At 38.6% G+C, this 22,021-nt stretch overlaps 1 protein-coding gene across 3 annotated transcripts in view; it reads right to left on the bottom strand.

Moving 5' to 3' along the window:
• The window catches only part of PDE10A (phosphodiesterase 10A), a 193,835-nt gene that overhangs the window by 68,500 nt on the left and 103,314 nt on the right, over nt 1-22,021 (bottom strand). For all 3 annotated transcript variants that reach the window (XM_069786883.1, XM_069786881.1, XM_069786882.1), the window contains one exon: nt 11,600-11,628. In XM_069786883.1, the coding sequence (XP_069642984.1) occupies nt 11,600-11,628 (29 nt within the window). The remainder of the gene's footprint in view (nt 1-11,599; nt 11,629-22,021) is intronic.

Raw genomic sequence — 22,021 nt, 5'->3', positions numbered from 1 at the left:
GTCTCAAGGAGAAACTGAGAGATGGGACAATCGTAGGTAAGTAACCTTCAACTCCTTCCTTTTAAGCTCCTACTCCACCACAAAAGGAGGGAACTAGCTGCCTTCGCCAGCACCCTCCACCTCAAATTCATGAACCAAATGCCAGAAGTGTGCCAAGCACCAGACCTTTGAGGTGGTAGCTCAAGGAGCTCAGCCTTTCAAATACAGCAGCAATTAACACCAGCAGACTGAAGGATGGAAATTGCCCGAGTCAAAACCATGCCAGCCACTGTGGCCTAGTGGGCCTTTGTTTCAACTGAAGACAGCAGACGAAGCCAGAAAGAGATTACAAATCAGTTAGTTAGGATATTTAGATGGGAGCAATGGGGTGCTGGTTGCCGGTATGATGAAACAGCACGGCATGGCTAAGATCTCATAGGAAAGGAGATGCAGGCTCCCCTCAGGGGCCCAGCTCCACTTGGTTATCCCGTTCCCGAGTCCTGAAACCAAGTCCTGAAGGGCCGATAAAACCGGTAGTAAATGTGCGCGCGTAGCATGACAGCATCACGAACAATAATTTCACAGAAAGCAAAATTTGGCAGGGAGTAAAGATTCATTACCCTGCCCAAAACTGGTAATGTGGTAGCTGAAGAAAGTAATATGGTCAATTACTTATTGAACTCAGTGATGCAGTAAATTACATTGCTTAAACTAAAAATGAAGCTGGTGATATTCAGATGAATTAATGTTGCTTGAAAGACTAAGACACATACTCCTGCTCATTCATACTTTAGAGCCAAATGTAATATAGACCAGACTAACGTAAACAGTACCATGGAAAATGCCACGAAGTTCAGAGCACCACAGCCCACCCACAACTCCCGCGTTTATGTGCCCATATGTATCTCTGCTCCCTACCTCCCTAGATCTTCTCCGCCTGCAACTTTGGCTAAATGTGTACATGTGATGCTTACTGATGGATTAAGCACATAACTTACACAATATATTCCACAATGTAACTTTTATTCCCACTATTACCTTCACGCGTTTCTACGTACAACACACTGTCATGAATACAGAGCATATGGCCATATATTTAGGATACATTTGGCTGCTTCATCTCAAAAAAACCCCCAAAACTCCACCAACAAAAAAACCAAGTACTTGCTGGATAATATCAATTCCCGATTCCTTTAAATTAAGCAGATCTTAATCTCGACTTTAAAATGGCTCCTGAGAACATACAGTCTTTGCCGTGACCCTTTCTTAATACTTGGTGTTGTATTAATCTATTGCTCCAGGTGGACATATTAGAACATTTGAGACCTAGGGTGTCCAAAATGTTCTCAATGTGTAACAAACTTAACACTTAATAATTCTTTCTATAAATTGATGTGATGTTTATAAATTTTGACAGCAATGTAAGGTCACACTGCATACATGCATAAGCTGCTGTAAGTCTCGAGTTTACAATACAGCATGCCATTACCATTATTAGCACTGTATGGCAGCTGGCAAGCTTCCATCGACTGTCCTCTGTTGTGTCCCACATTTACTACTGTATGGTTCTTCAAAGGGAGAAACCAATAGCATCGTTTCAAGAAAGTGGAATTTTTATACTTATGATACAGCCCTAAGTAGCCATATAACAGGAAAATGGTGAATGAGAGTCGATATTACTCATACATGTTAACCCGTATCTGCAAAAGTAGGTGTAGGCACATATCCTAAAGCAACAATAACTCATCAAGCACACAGGCAGAAAGCCTTTATCACATGGAAAAATGCCTTCTCAGAACATGGAAATGAATACGTATCTCTTCGCCTGTGATGCACAGTCAGGATTTAAACCAAATCTTCAAAGGTTAAAGCTAATACATTAAGAGAACGCATCATCAAAATGAGCCCACTGGCATAACAGCCGTGGCAGAATAATAACTTTCCCCGTAATCAAGCAGCAGTTCTGCGTGCATAGTAATTACATAATAAGCTATGTGCCCTTTATCCTCACCTCTGCAACATATGCTTGCAAACATTTTTGTAAGCAGGGCAAATCATTGCATGCACCCATGTTACTAAAAAGATGGTAGCTGCATAATACATACAGTTGTAATACAGCAGATTTCTGCTACTGACAATCTGTGGATCCACAACTGGCCAGATGAATAGAATTTGTCCAGATTCACAATTAAGTAATTCTATGACTTAGATCAATCACCAGCAAAGAATTACTTTGTCATGCTGCAAAATGTTTTTTTTTTTTATTATTACAGTGGAGTGAAAGAGGTTTATTTATTTGGTTCTAGGCATTTTAGACTGGATAACCACAATTATGTTTGGTTGAAAAGCCACAATATTCTTTATGAAACCCTGTATTTAAACACTGAATAAGTCATTAGCAAACCTCGGTACAAGCACTGTACAATGCGGTTGCTAATACAGACCCGTGCATATTTAGTGTAAAACTTAATTCAGGAAAGTAATTCCTGAAAAAATATCAACACACTTGGTGGAAAAAGAATATTTATTTGCCATCAGATATAGCCTAAGTACTGTTTCTTAATTTGTTATGGTAGTTTAGTTTGCAATTTAAACACTATTAACATTCAGCTCCTTTTACTTAATCCATTCTTCCCATTGCTGATTTCCTTCTGTTTAAGATTCAATGTCTACAAGTATTTTGGCACATTTACTGTAAAATTCTGAATTTCAGTGACATTACATTAAAATAATTCTACTGGACTAAAAACTGGTTTAGCATTATCATACTGGCATCCTATTTCTAGTAGCTGCATATATTATGATGCTATGAACAAGAACTAACAATTAAGAAGGGAAATCCTGTTATAAATATTCATACTCAAATTTATAATATGAAAGAAGGACATTTTTGCAGGATTTATATAAAAATATGTCTATGGTTATTTGTCTTTAGAATATTGTGGTGCAAGAGAAGACAGCAACCCATGACAGGTGATTTAAGAATAGTGCTGTGACTTAGTTCTAAACAAAGGGGCCGAAACTCACATTTTATTCCATGAAAGGAGATGCTGAAGTATCAAAGAGTCCGATGAATTTTAAGCATTCATTCAGAACAATTAAGACACACAAAAAAATATTCAAGGACACAATATCTAAAGTAAATTTTATATATGGCAAACTGAAATGAAGATTAATTTCCATGCTTTCATGCTTATAGGGTAGCTGTGCCAGAGGCACTGTATGCTCCTGCAAAAAAGAAAAAGCCCTTCTGCTACAACAAAAAGCCTTCATTAATACAGCACAGGGTCAATAAGTGCCAACATAATCCAGAAGTTGATCTGTTTTCTCTGTAACTTCTTAAAATGCCTTCTGAATAGCAATGAGAAGAGCAAGTTCCTATGTAATACTTACTCCCGACTACAGAGCTCTTTGTCCACAGCAACAACTGCCTGGTTCTGCACCAGAAGCATGTCCTTTTACAGACCTCATAGTGTATGACATTATCATGAGCTAGGAGGAGTTAGAATAAACAAACAGCCCGAATTCCATGCAAAGTGGAGAGGGATGGCCAAATGTACTTTGGGGATGCAGAACTTCACTGGAAGAGGAGAGAAAAAGAAAAAAACAAACAACCCACAAACTGTGAAAGCCACAAAACATAGTGACCGCATCCAGAGACATTCCTCTTTGATGTTGCTTATTTTTCATCTGTAATTTAGGCATCTCAGGCTGGTTTCACAGGATGTCAGGGACAACCACAAGACAGAGCTCTTTGGCAATGGATGCAGGCAGCCTCCAGCCGACCACCAGGCGAGGAGAGCCAGAGCAGCGGCCGCCTGCCAGGAGGTGGCTGTGAAGTCCCGTCTCCTTACAGGCTCGATGGGGAAGGAGAGCTGAGGTGTTTTGCCCAGGAAATGGGAGAAGGTGCTGACCCATCATCTCAGTATGCCTTGGAAACAGGCTTTTGAGAAAGCAGGGCCCAGTTCTTCTAGCAAGCATCAAGCATTTCCTTAAAAATTTTCAAGACTCCTTACCCACCCTTTCGAGTATTATCAGACTGAAATGTAGAGAAGCCCTGGAAAGCAGTATGGCTCTTCATAATCAGTGGTCCAGGTGCAGCCCCTGGGGCCATCCCAGGCTTTCCCTGCTGTGCCGGAGGAGCTGGGAGGCGAGGGCACTGCCTGACCCTCACCGTTGTGCAGGCTGGCTGGACAGGGCGTGCGGTGAGGACGTCGGCGGTGCTGAGCAAGCTCGTGACTTGTACGTGTTGTGCTTAGTGCCACCCTATCCATTTGCAAGGCTCTCTAGAGGCGGCAGAGGGGCCACACCATGGGTAGGTGTAGGCTATTCTGTTCCAGGGCACTTGAAACTGAGGCCATAAATCTGAGACACGTAAGCAGACAAAAAAACTCCCAAAAACCAAACCAACAACAATAAAACAATACCAGCCTCAAAAAGCTTCGTGAGATCAAAATTATTTTCTTAAAAAACAAACAAACAAAACAACAACAACAAAAAAACCCCACACAACAAAAAACAGTTCAGGTAAGTAGCAATTCCCGCACCAGGATTAGGATCCATCGAGACAAACAGAGGCTCTCGTACGGAGTCTCAGTTGTTGAAGGGTGCTAAATCACTGAGAACAAAGGATGTACGTAGGCCAAGGAGATTGTATATAGACACACGAGTTTAAAATGCCTATTCTCCCTTTGGTTACATCAGATAGTAATTCAGATAACCAGCTAGTACTTCATTAAACCACCAAAATTAATCTGTCAATGACAGCATCAAGACTTGCAGATAGTGAATCCAAGTGATTCTGCACAGCACTTCATACAAAACAATGTCCTTAGGCAGGGACTGGATTTCACCAAAAACACTTGAGATCTGAAATGTGACAACAACCTGTACCCAAACTTCTTCAGACTTCTCTTTAAACTGACAGCTACTCTCTTCTCTATGAAGCATACTACAGAACATAAGCAGCTGCTAAACCCAAACTGACCAAAATCTCCGATACACCTCCAGCCAACACAAGTTTTCTTTCCTATAAAACTATAGTCTTGGCAACAAGAATCATCAGGGAACAAATTTAAAGATGAACTAAAAAAACCTTCAAATAAAAAAAAAATGTGCATTTGTTTGCAATCTTAACGGTCTGAACATTTGCTTGACGTTTGATGGAGATGTCAATCTAAACTATTTTGTGCTAGGTATGCTCTTACTGGACCAGAAGCATAAATAGACTGGTCTTATATATGTAAGTTCTCAATGCCAGTCATACCTGCTTTATAAAAAAAAAGAATTCCTAACAGCAACACTTTTGTACTTCTTAAAAACAATCATTGCAGTCACAAAAATAAATGAACAAACAAAATTGTTTGATGCCTCTTGTTGAATTAGATCAGCTTTCCCTTCCTTTCAGGTAGAGTTATGAAAAAACCCAGATCCACAGTTACCACCCTGCTTTAAGAGACTTGTTCTACATAATTTTCCAGTTGTTTACATAATTTTCCAGTTGCCTCCATATCTTCTGTGAAGATCATCAATACTCAATTACTGTATCTCTTTCAGAGAAATACTATATTTCCTTTAAGAATATTGGGACCATTACTTTATTTGCCCATGTAAGAAGCAGATTTTTAAACTGAAGTAGAATCTTGCCTCTTTGCTTTTTTTTTTTTTTTCCTCCCCCCCGAGGGAATGCATAACTAGAGAGGAACATATTGGCAACTAAATCCAGTCCCTTGCAGACAAAGGCAACCATGCAAGAGACATCTTGTTTAAAAGTACCTAGAACATTCGTTCCGTGTGTCACTACGCTTTACTGTAATGACTATTCAGACATCTAATTTAGGAAAAAAAAAAAAAGGGCAAGACCAGCAAGTATCACAATAGTCAACAGTCACCTACTTCTTTAAATGCAAGAAATTATTGTATTTTAGTTATAGTAATGTTACTGCATTTCTGATGACCAATGCATATAAAGAAAGAAATGCTTGTAATAAAAAAGCCAAAATATTTAATTAAACTGATAACAAAATTGGGAAAAGGACACAAACTTTTATTCAGGTCATTTTTATGTGTACATATGTTAGGTTGTGTACATGTTTGATATGTATGTTCACGCGTACTGCTACCTTCTGTAGGCCTGGTACTTTCACTGGCTGCGATATTTTGCATTGTTTAGCTGCACTGTTGGCTAGTTCACATTTGCATAGAAGGTGGTGCTTCTTGTTTTGGGGCACAGATAACTAAGAAATAACTGTGTCATAATAACAGTGAAAACACATCTAAACTGCACATGTGAAGAACCAAAAATATGGATCTGGATTTTGTTCCACACAAAAAAGAACAAAAACAAATAAACCAAAAAAACCCACAAAAACACCACCAAAAACCCCCTACAGATAGGGAATAAAACTGCTTGCTTGCTTCAAGGTGGAAATGCTGAACTGAAGGATGTCAAATCCTCAGACTGAAAAACAAAAGTAGAGAGAATGTGGTAAGCAAGCTTACCGTGCACAGCGGGCTTTCAGAGGAGCAGTGAGCTCGGAGAGGAACCTCAGAAAAATCTCTCTGCTCCAAAAAATGAGAAGAGGTAACCGGGGTTGGCTGGAGTAACCAGTTTTGGACACTGGACACCTAGACACTGGAAAGCAAGAAGCTATAAAGAGCAGACTTAGCTGAGGTGATTAATTTTAACACTTGTATAGAGCCTCGGAGAAAACTGCTTCTTCACGCGTTTGTCTGACACCTATTCTTCTTGTTTTGACTGGAGAAAACATGGGTTAGAACTTGCTCGGTAAATAAAGTTTAGCATTGCGACACTGTACGCATATACTGTATTTATGAACGGGCCCTATTATGTCAAAAGATGCAAACCAGCTCTCACTCTGCACAGAAAGGGTTCACTAAGTTTGAAGGCACGCGTTTCCCAGCCTGTTTACGTAGCTGATTTCCAAGCCTTGGAAAGGTGGTGAACACCTTCCCTAGGAGAAGCTTCTTGCCAAACAGCCCCTATTCACTGGCATCCAATTCTAACCTTTCCTTCAGCTCCTTCCCTGTCATCAAATGGTAACACTGAAATAAATTGCTTCACTAGTAATAGGAAAAATACATAATACAAAGCAAAGGCTTGGCTTAGGAGAAAAGAACATTATGATTATATAGAAGTAACCATATAAGCTGTTATTAACTGTGAGGCTCATAAAACTGTATGAATATCTCAATTATATCACCTCTCTGGATTATATAATAAAACAGCATAATGAGCTTCATTTTAACTTGACAAGGCTGAATGCTGCTCCTCTTTTTAAAAAGCTTTTTATAAAAGCACATTCCCTCCTAATACTTGACTTGCAAGCACTCTAAAGACATCATGTACAAAATTAAAAATAAACTTCCTCATTTTCCTACCACTGTTGCTTATCACTACCACAGTATCCACAAGATTTTCTTTATAAAGAAATCAGCTTATCCAATCATCTTCTTCTCGTGACAAAGGGTGCCATGCCATTTGCATCACTTCTAAAGGTTAAGTAGATATGTTTGTTCTAGTTCCCCTAACTTTTTGATTAATTTGTCACAGTCTTCAGTTCTGGGACTGTGCGAAAACATTTAAATCCTACCTTTAATAAGGAAATACTACAAAGAATGAGCTTGCTTTGCCAACGTGTCATCAAAACCCCAAACTTTTATTATCAGTTGCACGGTGAAGATACATGCAATTACTGCAACTATTTGCTGAAAACACACTTGCTAACTCTGTAACTGTCAGTGACATCCAGAGCTGGGTGCTAGCTGGTGCCAAGGCAGCTGCCAAAAGCTCCAAGTCCAAAAAGGGGAAAGGAGAGGATTAAAGTATTATTCCTGTTTCCAAGAATAAAGTACTGTAAATGAGCTAGTCGCTTGCTAGGTAGTAATTTTCTGGTGTTTATATGGTAAACTTCTGCAAAGTGAATTGCTGTTGGCATCACGGACTTTACAAAGCAAAGGTACTTGCCAAAAGGCAGCTTCACTGGAAGTATTGTTCAAGTAAACATGGAATGGAAAGTCATTAAGCAAAATGAACAACAGCTAATTTCGCTGTGATCATATCAGGAACATTAAGTATTTTTGTTTAAACTTCAGAGTCTGAGGTACAAAAGAGCACATGGTGATCATGGGAAACTTAGCAGTACATAGAACAAAATCCTGGCTATAGTTCATGTAGGAACGGGGTTATTTTTGCCAACTGAAAAGAATAACGTCTCCAATGCACACTGTTTTCACAAATACTGTCAAATTTATCTTTAGTCTAGATATACATGAATACATATGCGCTTTGTGCTCCAACTCACACTCCTCTATTTTCGTTCCTTTTGCGGATAAACCAGCAAAAATAAAGTATAAAATTCAGCTTAAGTTTTCTTCATCAAAATAGTTCAATAGTTGGTTTTCTTTGTGAAATCCCTTTGCCCAGAAAACCACTTCTGTGGCTAGGAGGGATGGGATCAGCCAAGACACATCTGCACAGTAAGTAAGCAGAAGAGACACCATTTCCAATGAGGTTCCCAATACTACATCATATGAAAAGGAGATTTTTGTCCCCAGTTACATATATTTCATAAATACTGGAATCTAGCATGCAGAAAAAAGTTCACAGGTTCACTCTTTGGTCACAGAGATATTCTGTAACCAGAGTTGTTCTTATGCCAAAAGCAGCCTACAGGAATCGGGGAACCTTTGGTTTTTTTCTTTTCCTCCCACCTGTCAGCTACTATGTCAGGCCAATCTAGGATATACTTACACTTAACTTCTGACACCAAAATATTGATGAAATTGCCATTAGTAGACCAGATTTTAAAATAATAAATTTTGAAAAACTTCTTTTCTATTCTACATATTTCAAAATTTAAAATATGTGGAAGGATTCTCCTACTCTCTCCTCGTTTCAAAAACATGTGATGTAATGCTGATAACCAAGGTTGCTACTTTATTTTCATTTTTCTAATAAACTGCTAAAAATGGCAAAAGATTAAAAATGCAGTTTCTATACAACAGCATTTTTCAGAACTTCCTCAATTTTCAAAGTGTGGAACTGCAATACAAACCCTTGAAAATACTGACATTTCCTTCCAATAATTCAAGAAGATTTTTTTTTTCCCCCCAAAAAATCTGGACACCATTCACCCCACTGCATTTTGCTGATAAAAAGAAAAAAAAGGCAAGTGAATGAATAGTTCAGTATTTAGAGTCCCTAGAACCTATAATCTTGTATGTTTATAAAGAAAAAAGGTGAGGCTTTTTTTGAGGAGAAAGGGGTTAAATAAATTTAACAAAAAATATCCTCCCCCAATTTAATTCTGTTGTCGTGTGTAAGCACAACAGAAAAGGAGGCTACTGAAGCAACTGATACCACAGCATATGACTATGAATGTTTTAATGTTTTCACTCTGCCCCACATTGAAAGATGGAAAAAAAAATATCCAGCGATGAAAGCCAGATTTTTCAGCATATTTCTACCTTGGTTCCTAACTAATACAATGTTTTAAAACAGTTGGTGATTTAATTCCGCAATAAATTTCCTTTCACTAACCTTTATTTTTGCTTCTCTATGATATAAGCTGCTTCTTGCAGACATTTTCAGGAATTAAAAAATGTAACAATGACTTTAAAACTCATAATTCTTCAGTGAGAATGAAATGTCTTTTTGCCTGAAAAACATTACTCACCTACAGAACTTTCCTAATTTAAATTCTAATTTATGTTCAGATTTTAATTAAACTGGCATCTGTTTGAGCTGCTGCTGAAGAAAGAGGATGTATTACAATGGTGTACATTATATACGGCATTATTCAAAAATACTATAAACTAACAAACGTGTTCATTTGTAGTATGGTGCATTACTGAGTGCCCTCAAGTACTGTACTTTAAAAAAAAAAAAAAAAAAAAGTAGTGTAACACAGTATACACACCAAGTCCACAATGACTGATAGCTAAAAAAAACCCAAGGGAGAATTCATTTGCTTAAGAACATCTGAAGTATCATCTGCAGCTCACTGACTGCAGGACCTGAAGTGACAGCCCATCCTTCTTCAGGAAAACCCCGAGTCACGTCTGTGACTTCGAGGGGCTGAGGTGGCTGGGACCAGCGTGTTTGAGACGGCAGGGGACACTGGCAGGGCAGACACGGGGGGGTTCAGGGTTCCAGACCTTGCTTTTTTTTGCTTTAAATAGCTCAGATGTGGTAACCTAGCTTTGTAACTCCATTTTAGGGTTTTAGGTAAAATGTGAATCTATTTACCAAATCAGTGACAATTAAGAGGAACTTTCTTCCACAGAAATAATTATGGCTTCTGCAATTTTTAGGCAGATCTTTAATTCTTTTGAAATCAAAACAATCTATAGAGATATACTAACAACAATAATCTTTGGTTGCACCAATAGGTATTTACTCAACTGCCATAACTGTTGAATACTAAGGAGTGACTAAAAATTGTGTTATAAATTAATAAATTACTATAACATATTAATTTTCACCTAAATTCTCAACACCCATATACATCCATAGCACATCACGTATATGGAGAACTTCTGCTTGCATAAACTCATTTTAGACATCGTTTAATCTCTTTTTTGTAGTCTCGTAAGAGGTGAACTTCAGTTCCCCCTTGTGCCAGCCCTCTGAAACTGAGGTTTCCTCTGCCAGCCTGTTTCTACTCCTTCCACACCCTAGCATTTTCCAGAGGACTTCTACTGAGAGCAAGACCTCCCAGACGGCTTTTGCAGTCTTTCAATCAGCCCTTATTTTTAATATGTCTGACACTATTGTCTTTCTCCTGGGAACATGACGTAGTTTAGGCAAGACATTCAAGAAGAGGACCAAAACAGGACTATGATTACACCTCAGAAAGCTTCAAGTAGCTCCCTCACCTTACATGAAATGACATTTGGGTGCTTCAGGCTGAGTGGACATATCTGTGGGCAACAGATTGTCCTGTACTGATCTTTTGCCATTCCCAGCAAAGGCACTAGTTTCTAACAGATCCCCCTAACTAGTCCTCAACCACGGACTGATATTCTGCAGGACACAGTGTCGATCAGATGTCAGGCTAGAGTTGGGAATTTATTTCTGAATATGTTTTTTAAGATTTTACATTACACTTCATACAGTACACTGCAAAATATTTCCCATTAAAGAATCTAGCTTAACTGTATGACATCACATCTCAAAGGAAGGTATTAGATGGAGCATATTCCTTCCCTCGTTTCCTCTTTACGCTTGCCATCTCTTGAGGCAGTAACACTGATTAAATAGCCTGCTGTTATGCTCGAAGTCCCATGATTTTCCTGGTTTCCATGAAGTACCTTTTTAAAAGTGGATCATGAAAATTGCACTGTAAGAACTCTAAATTTGTAAATGCAAAATACCCCTTTATTTATTTACAGCCAATCAAGTGTTCTTAATACTTATTTTCCTTATTAACTTTTCTCTAGTCAGTCAGTACACCAATTTTTTTTTCCTCTGGAGACCCACTTATGTCCTGGGAATAGAGTCAAATCTTGATCAGAGACTGCACAAAAATCATCCCAAGTGAACAGCGGGCCTCAGAGACTACACTTCTTTTTAGAAAGGAGGGAAAGTAGCACTTACCCTGCTGACTTCTTTAGGCGTCGTTTCATCTAAGAGGAAACAAAACAAACAATCAGGCACTCAGGGAAGTTTCTAGACTGAATGAAGAACAAGATACACACTTCAAACCATTTTTGCACCGTTGTACAAAACTTCTAACAAGGTTCAGTAAAGTAACTGAAATATCCTGAGACTGGTGTGCATTTACAATCTTTTAAACTTCTAAATCTAAAAGTGAATTAAAATTAGGATAAAGTATTCAGGACTTCTGTCCTGACTTAATAAGAATACGAAGATTCCTACATTTCATAAGACAATTCACAGGCCAGCTAAACCCATAAGTCCTATATTATTCTCCTCCATTTATATTCAATTCAGTAAGACAATTGTTAGCATTGCACAGTCTGAGAAATAAAGGCTCTTTGCTACCAAGTATATGCCACCAACATCCTACATAAATGAACAAGTTCGTGAGTAGACTTAGACTTTCTGTTCTGAAGATCAAAGATGCTATTCCTGTTGACTTCTTTGGATGTGGGAAAAAAAGCCTTGTGACCATAAGACTACAAGAATATCACTGATGTGATCTGGCATAACACGTTAAAAGCTCATAGATTACAAGGGGTTTTATATATTTTTTTATTTATTTATAAATATATATACACACACACACTATTATGTTTTGTCCTTTCAAATGTAAGCAGACTCTCATGCATTTTTTTGTAATTTAAACACGTAAAAATAAGTACAGGTACAATACCAGAGCACTAGCTAAAACATTGAGTGATATTTCTGAAAACAAAGGGAAAACAGTTATACAGCAAGAATGCATCTGCCATTTGGAAACATGGAAACATTTCCAACTTCCAGTTCAATCATACCAAAAGCAGCTTAAACACACCCTTACAAACCCCCAGTTGGTTAGCTGTTTCTGAAAACGTGAAAGGAAGTATTTGTAACCTCTTACTTGATACTAGCAATCAAATCACTATGCTTTGCAAATTAATTTTAAGTCACCAAATAGATTGAATCTCACAGAGAAAGATCGTATGTTTATATTTGTGGCCCTTTATTTACACATATTTTGATACATCTCTATTGAGTGGATTTTCACACATCTCTGTCAGATACAGACATAATATCACCTAGGCTGCTTAACAGTACACTACATTTTCTCCAAAATCAACCCCAGGTGAAAGAGGGATCTCAAGACTCTCCTTGAGAAGGGCACATTTACAAGTATTTCAATGTTATCACCAGCAAAGGCTCTACATATCTTGCCATTTAAGATGAACTTTTAAACAATAAAGCTAGAAAAAAAACACATTTTCTAGAAAACAGATTTCAAGACCCAATTTCCAATGAAAGAACACTTGATAGTCATACAGATTTCTCCTCAAAATTGAGTGACACCAAGTAAAATAATATATTTCACAACTAGGAGTGATGATAAGTCATCTCTTACCCCCAATTAAATGATATACCTGTAATTTACACATGCAGAACACAGCGATAAACTTGGTTGAGCTATTTAAGGTAGTTCTGTTGTTTGCAATGCAATGTGTAACACATACTTGACAATGTTCAGTGATCACAGAATCTTCCTTGACTGGACAGATCTATATACCAGTTACAAGAACAGCCAAAGTTAAGACTCAAATCCATCTCCCCTACCTTATTTCCAACAGTGAGCAACAGAAGATGTGAACGACAGAAAACCAAGTGATAACATGATGACGCTTTCCCTGGAGTATTCTCTCAGTTTTCAGTAACCAATGGATCAAACGTTTCTTGAATCAGTGGTGATATTTTTCTCTTTAAAAGACTAGGATGGGGTTTTCTTCCTCACACTTTTGGGGGGCAGGAGGGGTGTTAGATTTTGTTTGTTTTTTAAACCTGAGCCATCATCCTTCAGCATTCACTATGTCCTCCGAGTTCCATGGTTTAAACACATATTATGAGAAAAACTACCCATATTTTCTTTTGAATCCGCACATGATGACTTTCACCTGACACCCTCTATTCACTTTGTGGAGCCTGTGCTTCTACAAAGCTCTCAAACGAGCCCTTCTCTGCTTCACACCCCGTCAGAACCTTTCCTGGCTGGAGAAGTCTGGTCTGGTTTGCTGCTGGTGCCAAGGAAGCCACTCGGCACTGCTGGTCCCTCGCAGCGCTCCTGCCTCCTCTGTCCCACTGCATCCTGCCGGGATGGGAAGTCCTCAGCCACAGGCAACACTGCAGCTCAGGAAAACACGATGGGGACTTAAGCAATGACACAGGGATGGATTTAGGGGTCTTCTCTCTGCTTGAAAGGAGTAATTCCTAAGATTTTAACTGTTTCTTGATGTTTATTGAACAGTGGGCTAACATTTTCAAACATTTCTATTTTGTAATACCAATATCTCTCTCCAGAGCATTAACAACTAATTAAGAGACCACTACTGTATATGTAAATTTAAAAACATCTTCCCCCATGTAAAGCAGTCAGCATTTATCAGTATTAGCTTTGTCAGCTGTTTTGTCTCTCGGTCACTCAGTACTTTTAGCACCCCAAATAACTTCATAACCTAAAAAAAATATATTTTTTTAAAAAATCTAATTTTTCAAATTACCTTCAACCCTGCATCCTTTTACCCAAATCATTTATATATATGCTGAAAAGCATGGGTAAATCGTAAAATCATACTAGTGATCTCCCTCTAATCGAACAAAAAGAATTTATTGTAACATAACTAGTATAAATGACTACCATCACAATCCTATGGCTTTCACACCATTGCAAGACATAACTGCCACTGCAATTTCCAAGATGTTACAAATGCCATCAACCCAACATGGAACTTCCCACACATATGTAATGCTGTGCTTAAATTTGTATAACATGAGATACACAGGTGTCACTCACTCCTGCCTTGCGATTCATTGTTAATTCCTTTAATTACAATGAAGGAATCATACTTTTATTAAGAAGTTGTATAGAGGTATGAAGCCCCTGTCCAGGTCAGGGTCCATTTTGCTGGGTACAAGACATGAACACGGACAGACAGTCATTACATCAAAGAGCTTTTGATTTCTTTCTGTGAGGAAATTAAAAGAAATATGCCAACAGATCAGGAAGGAAAAAAATAACACCTATGGTACTCAATAAACATACGTTTTATGGAACAATTATTAGAGACAATACTTTTTCAGAATAAAAAACATATAATCAGTATGCCATTTTTTTCAGAAGAAAGGAAAACAAAGTGTTTGGGAAGTCTGGTATTAGAACTGTACAGATAAAGTTTGCAATTCAGGGATTATGAACTGGTGGGAAAAATGGAAGATATTTTTAGGGGAAGCAGGAAAGCAAAAGATGAGGGGGAGAGGGGAAAAATAGCATCAAATACTCTATTAATACATCTAGATACAAGTTAAATTACCACACAATGAGCTAGAAAATAATTTTCCATATTAAAAGAAACCAAAGGCCTAACAAGAGGCCTTCCCCCCCCCACCCCCCCCGCCCAAGAGTAAAGGAAGAAACGTGACCCCATGAACCGGGAGTGAATCAAATTGTTTTTCTGGAGATGCAGTCTTTAAGGCCCAGGTACATGCCGAGCAATAGGATGCACGTCCACCTCAGTGCTGGCACCACTTTGCTGTGGTTTTATCCATAGCACAGAGTACAAAACTTCCCTTACAACTTAGTTTCTAAATGCAGGGAAAATCATTGGAACAGCAGCTTTTCCCACAAATTATTTTAATAGCCAAAATACAGGATTGGTTAATATATGAAAGTAACAGGGGGCTGATGAAAAATACCCTCAATTTGCATACTCCTGTTAATTTAAAAGCCATGAATTCTGTTTGTTTAAAAGGTACAAACACAGCAATCTCTTATTTGTAAATCAAGTTCCACCCCTTTAAAATATGAAGCTTTTAAAGAAGCAGATTAACCATTAAAATAAATTCAGAGACATTAAGTACATCAATAAAGAGCAGCTTGCTATAGAGTTAAATCTCTCAGAAAAATTCTGTGCTTGAATATAAAGGTCCCCATTATGGCATATTGCGTGGGAAAACAGTCAGAGAGGGGAAAGTGTCTTATTAGTGTCTTCACTGAGGGAGATAAACACCCTGGGAGAAAGCAAGTGTTTGTGAAAGAGATCATACAAATGCTCCAGCCACTAGAAACTTTGCAGTTGGAGTTCCCTTTTTCTTTAGACATCAAATACAATCAACCACGATACATGAATAAGTGTCACCCTCTCAATCCCATTTGTTGGTAGTATTGCCGTTCACAGAATTTAGGAGGATCATATTAATTTTTTATGATACCTGACATTATTAACACAGAGTAGTACAAGAAACGTGTACGATTTAGTTCTGGCACTCTGAATATGCCAACATTCTTCTTAACAGTTTCAAAAATGAAGTGATGAACTCTGGAAAAGAAATCACTCTACGCGCATACATTAACTTAGCTGTACCGCTCGATCGCGGCTGTTGCGAGCTGTATTTTGAAGCCCAGGATCCTCAATGTGGCCTGATGCACGCCGAGGTAGGCAGCCAGCAGCAGCGCGATGGGAGCAGCTCAGACGAGCACACGACCCGAGCAAGAGGTGATTTTGTCCTCCAGAAGCACTAAGCATGCATCAGTAGCCCAGCCGAATGCCCTGGTTTAGCTGATGCTGTAAACTCCGTTATGTTCATGTCTTGTTAATTTGAGCATAAACACGCAGATACCACAACTGGAAAAACCAGGAACTGTGGAGAACCGAACTAAATTTCAAGGGCTTCCCCATCTCCGTACACCAAGTTTGCAGAGCAAAACCCTTGCAGCAGCAATGATGTTGTTCTACCCCACCGTGAGCTGGTTCAGCCCCCTGAATGTGCGCAAAAGGGTTCATTTTCTAAACTTTCAAAACCAGGTAACTATCCCAGACCACAAGAATAAAGTTAACTCAGTTTTACCTTCACAACTTTGCAAACATCACTATTTAAAAAGCTCTCTTTCAGAGGTTAGTGACATTGGGAAGAAGCATGGAAGGATGAGAAGAGGTCTGTGATAAGATTTGGGGTTTAAGAACAAAATTACAATTTAACAGACCTTTAATACCCCAGCTTTACTACCTATATACTTCTAATTAACAACTGCACAGCACACTACAGATATGCATAATAACTGGGACGGTAATTAAAGACAACATCCATCTGGGAAAGCTTCTATAATAAACCAAGACAAATAAGATAGAAAGAAGCAGAAAACAAGAAAGGGAACAGACTGAAAAAAAAAACCAACAAACAAACCCTCCACAGAAAGTTTGGCATTTGGCACAGTATAAATGAGGCCAGGTTTGGTATTTGGCACAATATACACGAGGCTACGTTTAGCTTGGTTTGCGGTTCTCTTTTTCGGGGGGTTGTGTGAAGGGCTGTTAAATTGTGTAATAGTTCATTCAATAGGAAAAACTCAGATTTTATTTTACATGTTAAAAAAAATAAGCTCATTTCATACTTGTCTTTCTACACATGCTTTTTTTAAAAAAAAAAAAACAAACCAAACGTGAATGATCTTCCAACAATTGCAAGATGCTAAGCCAGAGTAGTCACAAAGACAACTTTAATGCAAAGCAAGCTTTCAATATTTCAGATATGACACTCTGACTTATCAAGGAAGCAATAATTCTAATGCCTAGTTAGTTTTATCACAGGAACTCTTTTGGAAAAACAACATCGCACTTTCTCCCTGGTCTTACACTGTTCTTTGTTCTACGTAGTTAAGTACTACTGCTGGTCCACCACTGTCGTTGACGACAGCAAACAAATGCTTAGGATTAATTCTGTTTATGAGAACACAGATAGCTGTACAGTCACATTTTCCCAAGGAACGTTTTACCACACAGCAGATGTCAGATTGACCTAATAATTTTTCTTTTCAAAATTTGCTTTAGGCTCCTTTTCCTTCAGCTAATAAGACACAAGTTGTTTGGAATGCAATTAGACTAGTGTAAATATCTTTGCTGCTTTTTTTCCCTTGAGAAGTGTCATACACCCACATGTCAATAGAAATTCCACATCGATAAGCGTAGACTGGTTAAAGACTGATTTCACCACCATGAAATAAAGTTTACCGGGTTTAATTTATTTCTGTGGTAGAATGGCGTCAATCAGATGAGTTGTCAGTCTATTCTAATTGCTATTTGCAGCCTTGTTTGAGACGCTCTGCAATCCTTATTTTAGATACCTTGCATCTAGCAGCTTGTGTGTCCACTGAATTTGTAAGATCTTTCAAAGACACCTTAGCTGAGGGTGAGTTTCCTGAAGCAGTGATATCACACATATATAGCAGAAATGCTAAAGCCGTCATTCAAAAATGTTCTTGCTTCTTACGGCACAATCTCACTGAAAGCACCTGAACAGCTCTCCTAACTCTCAACTCTCTGGATTTATTTCAGAATTCAGAAGCACTTTTAATGTTACTTCATAGAAAACTAACATAGACAGTTTGTTTAGACATAGACTTAGACATCAAAAGGGAATATTCATTAGTATTGATCCCTGGTGGCACACTAGGTTTCCTTCCTTGAAGCAGAACAAAACATGAATTCTAGCCTTTTTACATCAACAGTAAGATCCACATTTTTAAAAGTCCCTGAAAAAGGATGCTCAGTTTTTCCTCTTCTTAAACAACAAAGTAACATGGATCAGAAAAAGTTAACTAAGTCCCGAACCAAGACTTCATTGCAGACGGTAAGCAGAGAAACATACTGTCTGCCAGGTGTCCTATAATTTTTATACACTCCTTTACATATAAGCAAACAGGGCACTACACAAAAAAGAAGCCAGGAGACAGTGCATCTGACTTCATTAGAGACACCTAAATGTTTGGATGCTCATTGTTTTCTATGGCCTTAGCCTTCACAAAACTGATGAAACATCGGAGCAATTTTGCAGAACAACGACCAGAAAACTTCCAAAAGGGACCCTCTGAAAGTATCACCAGCCCTTGTGAGAACAGAAAGGCACATGGAAGATCCAGATTTTGCTCTTGTTTCTGAAATCGCTTAGCAGTACACAGCATACTGATAGCTCTGCACCTTCTGTATCCATGGACAAAAAATTCTCAACTGTACACTTGATGCAGCAATTTAGGCTAATCTAAGGAGGGTATTTCCACAAAATTATGATCAAGAAAATTGCTTTATAATTAATATAGATTTACCTTCTCACTTCTGTTTAAAGAGTGGGAGGATGGATGTGCCTCTGAACTTGTGGAATGATATCTGCCTCACATCAGCTAGAAGTTTTATAAAATTCCGTAAAAGTCTCTCAAGTTGAATACACCAAAAAACATGTTGGAACCCGGTCTCTGACCGCCAGGAAGAAACTTAATAGTTTCCTGCAGTGAAGGTACTTCACCAAGTGTCATGTTTTAACCCCAGCCGGCAACTCAGCCCCACGCAGCCTCTCGCTCACTCCCCCACAGTGGGATTGGGGAGAGAATCGGAAGAGTAAAAATGAGAAAAGTCGTGGGCTGAGATAAAGACAGTTTAATAGGTAAAGCAAAAGCCGCATGTAATTAACACATGTAGACTTTATGCGTGATAATTACACTACGTCAACTGCAGACTTTAAACCACGACAGTCCTTTTTGGCACCCAACGTGGGGCTCGAAGGGTTCAAGATAACAACAGGTTTGATTGGAATGAGCTAGATTGAATTTATAGCTGTTATTGCTGTTGAGCTATTAATTTGCAGGCTCCTGTGCTTGCCATGGCGCTTGCTTGCCTCACTGTATATTAGAGCCTAGTGCTCGTTAGTGGCTGCTTTTTGCTTTCGCTGCTTGCTGTACTGCTGCGTGGTATGGAATATGATCTGGACTATCCCTGGGGTCAGCTGTCCCAGTTGTGTCCCATCCCAACTCCTCGTGCCCCCCCAGCCTCCTCGCTGGTGGGGTGGCGTAAGGAGCAGAAAAGCCCTTGGCTCTGTGTGAGCGCTGCTCAGCAATAATGAGCCTAGCAGCGTAAAGTCACATGTAAAGTCTACAATTGTGTTTTATGGTAATTAGCCTATGACTTCATATCCTATTCAACACAACTGTTGAAGAGAGTGTTAAATTGGTTAGCTCATCTATCTTATCAGTCAATGAGGTGCAATCATCATTGTTTATTACTGGAATACAGCCACTAGACAACGGGCTGAAGAGCATGTATAACAACTTTGGATTTTTTTCATACTTAGCAGTTTACAGCTACACCTTTTTGCCTGTATCTAACACTTTTCTTGCCTGGCACTCAATTTGGTTTGGCATTCACTGCACTAGCTGTTGCAGACAACTTTCTTTAAAATTGATTACGGGTCTTGCAAAGATGTTCGGTGAAGGAAGTCTCTCATCCAGTAGTAATACAATTTCAGTATCATGCTTGTTAAATCAAACTTGATTTTCTCCTATTTTTTGGTCCCAGAATCCTGCTGGTTGCCAGGTATAAGGTATCCTTAAATTTTACTGCAACTGATGTATTTCAGAAACAGCATTAACACTACTAAGCTGTTCTCTCACTATTCAATAGAGCTGTTCCTTCACTTTTGAATGTTTCAAATATACTGCACAAAGGTTGAAGTTTTATTGTGTTCAGCAGGTGCTTTCAAGGAGAAGGAAAAAATTACATCCCTGTTGGGTCAAATACTACTCAGTCATATACCTTAAGCAACTCCACTGAAATCAATAGAACTGCTACAGCAGGCATTGGAAACCAAAAACGCTTTTATATATTCAATGTTGCGGCATTCCTGTTATGCATAGCGATCCAGGGCTGAAGGAGATCATTAAAAGAGAACGCTACTCGAAGCAGGTCCTACAAAGCTCCAACAACCTGAGAAAGCCACATTGGATCTTGTTCATTGCAAGACATTTGGATATTTGAAAGACGTATATTATTATGCATACTCTTTGGACCCTGCTGGCCCTGTTGGGTTTGGCTTGTTCATTCCTAGTCCATGAATACCTCTTCCTGACAGATAAGCTGTCCGGAGGATTTTAAGGAAAGGCGCTTCCTCCTCCTTCCCCAACATCTGTATACGGCCCATCCTCCCCTCCCAGCGCTGCAAGGCAAGGGATGGGATCCCAGAGCGCACACAGCTCGGTGCCACCAAGTTCCCATCCCTGGCATGGAGTGAGGCTTCAAAGGTTTGCTGGCCCAAACAGGCCAAGAAATTTCAGCAGGTTCTCAGCTTCTGGTGCAGGAAATTCGGCATAAGGCTCAGTGACAGCAAGAGACTATAAGAAACTTACACTTGTCGGGAAAAACATAATCTTACGCTTACTTTGGGGAAGAAGAGCATCAAATACCAATGCATTTACTATACTTTTTCCCTTTAATTATTTCTATTTTGTTCTCATCCCTACCTTTTTGTTTACTGTATTCTCACCTCTTTCTGTTTAGAAACATATAGGAATTTTTAAGGGAAAAACATGTCCATGTAATAAAATTGTAACGTATCACACTCTTATGAAGTTGTTTCAAAATTTTCAGATTCCAGTGTTTTTCTGCTATAGAGAATCTAAAGTAGAACAAGAAACTTTGCAGCCTGCCCAATTTTCTTGTTTCCGTGTCTCTGACTACATTGAAAACAAATGTCGTGTTACTGAACTTTGCAGTAAAATCCTCAACATCTGCAGAAAAATCGAGACTGAGCAGTCTTCTCTTTAGACCGGCTGACAAACGAAACAAAAGAAAATGCCCCCGAGGAAAAGTTTGCTAACGTCAACAAGGGTAAGGGATCATTAGAGCTTGAGATGATAGGTTACCACATGGGAGGGTGTAGTGATCCGGTGTGAAATGTATTTACGTCAGGGGAATCATTTCAATCCCTCTGAAGAAACTCTACTGTAACTATAACATACGTACATTTGTATTAGGGATGTATTTTATTTATTTTACCCAGGAGACTGAAAACTGAGAAACTGAGAAACTGTTCAAATTAATCTGGATAATACTGAAGACGAAAAAGTGACAGAATAAAATTTACAAATTAAGCCTTTTTGCTTTTACGATATTTTAGCTGATTTGTTTGTAATCATAATCAAGCTCTCAGTGTCTGTGTGTTGAGTGTTACCGAATAATGATGTGCAGATAATTCAGGACTTCGGTGTCTTTGAAAAAATAATATGTTACACTAACAGGATAAACAGATTGAAACCAAGAGAAGATTGAACTATTTACTACATATCGGTACCACCACCATAAGTGAAACATTTTGCTTGCAAGGAGGAGACTATTAGAAAAAAAATAATTATAACTTCAGTGAGGGTAAATGAACAGAATATGTAACTACAAAATTATAGATAGCTCTCTATGAAAGACAATGACAGTACCATCTGAATTTCTAAACTAGACAGTTTTACTATAAAAAGATTTATAACGACAGATAATTATAAACCACAGGAATTATACAAGC

The sequence above is a fragment of the Haliaeetus albicilla genome, chromosome 7 (genome assembly GCF_947461875.1).
Source record: "Haliaeetus albicilla chromosome 7, bHalAlb1.1, whole genome shotgun sequence".
Lineage (NCBI taxonomy): Eukaryota > Metazoa > Chordata > Aves > Accipitriformes > Accipitridae > Haliaeetus > Haliaeetus albicilla.
This window is presented reverse-complemented; position numbering and strand designations above follow the sequence as displayed.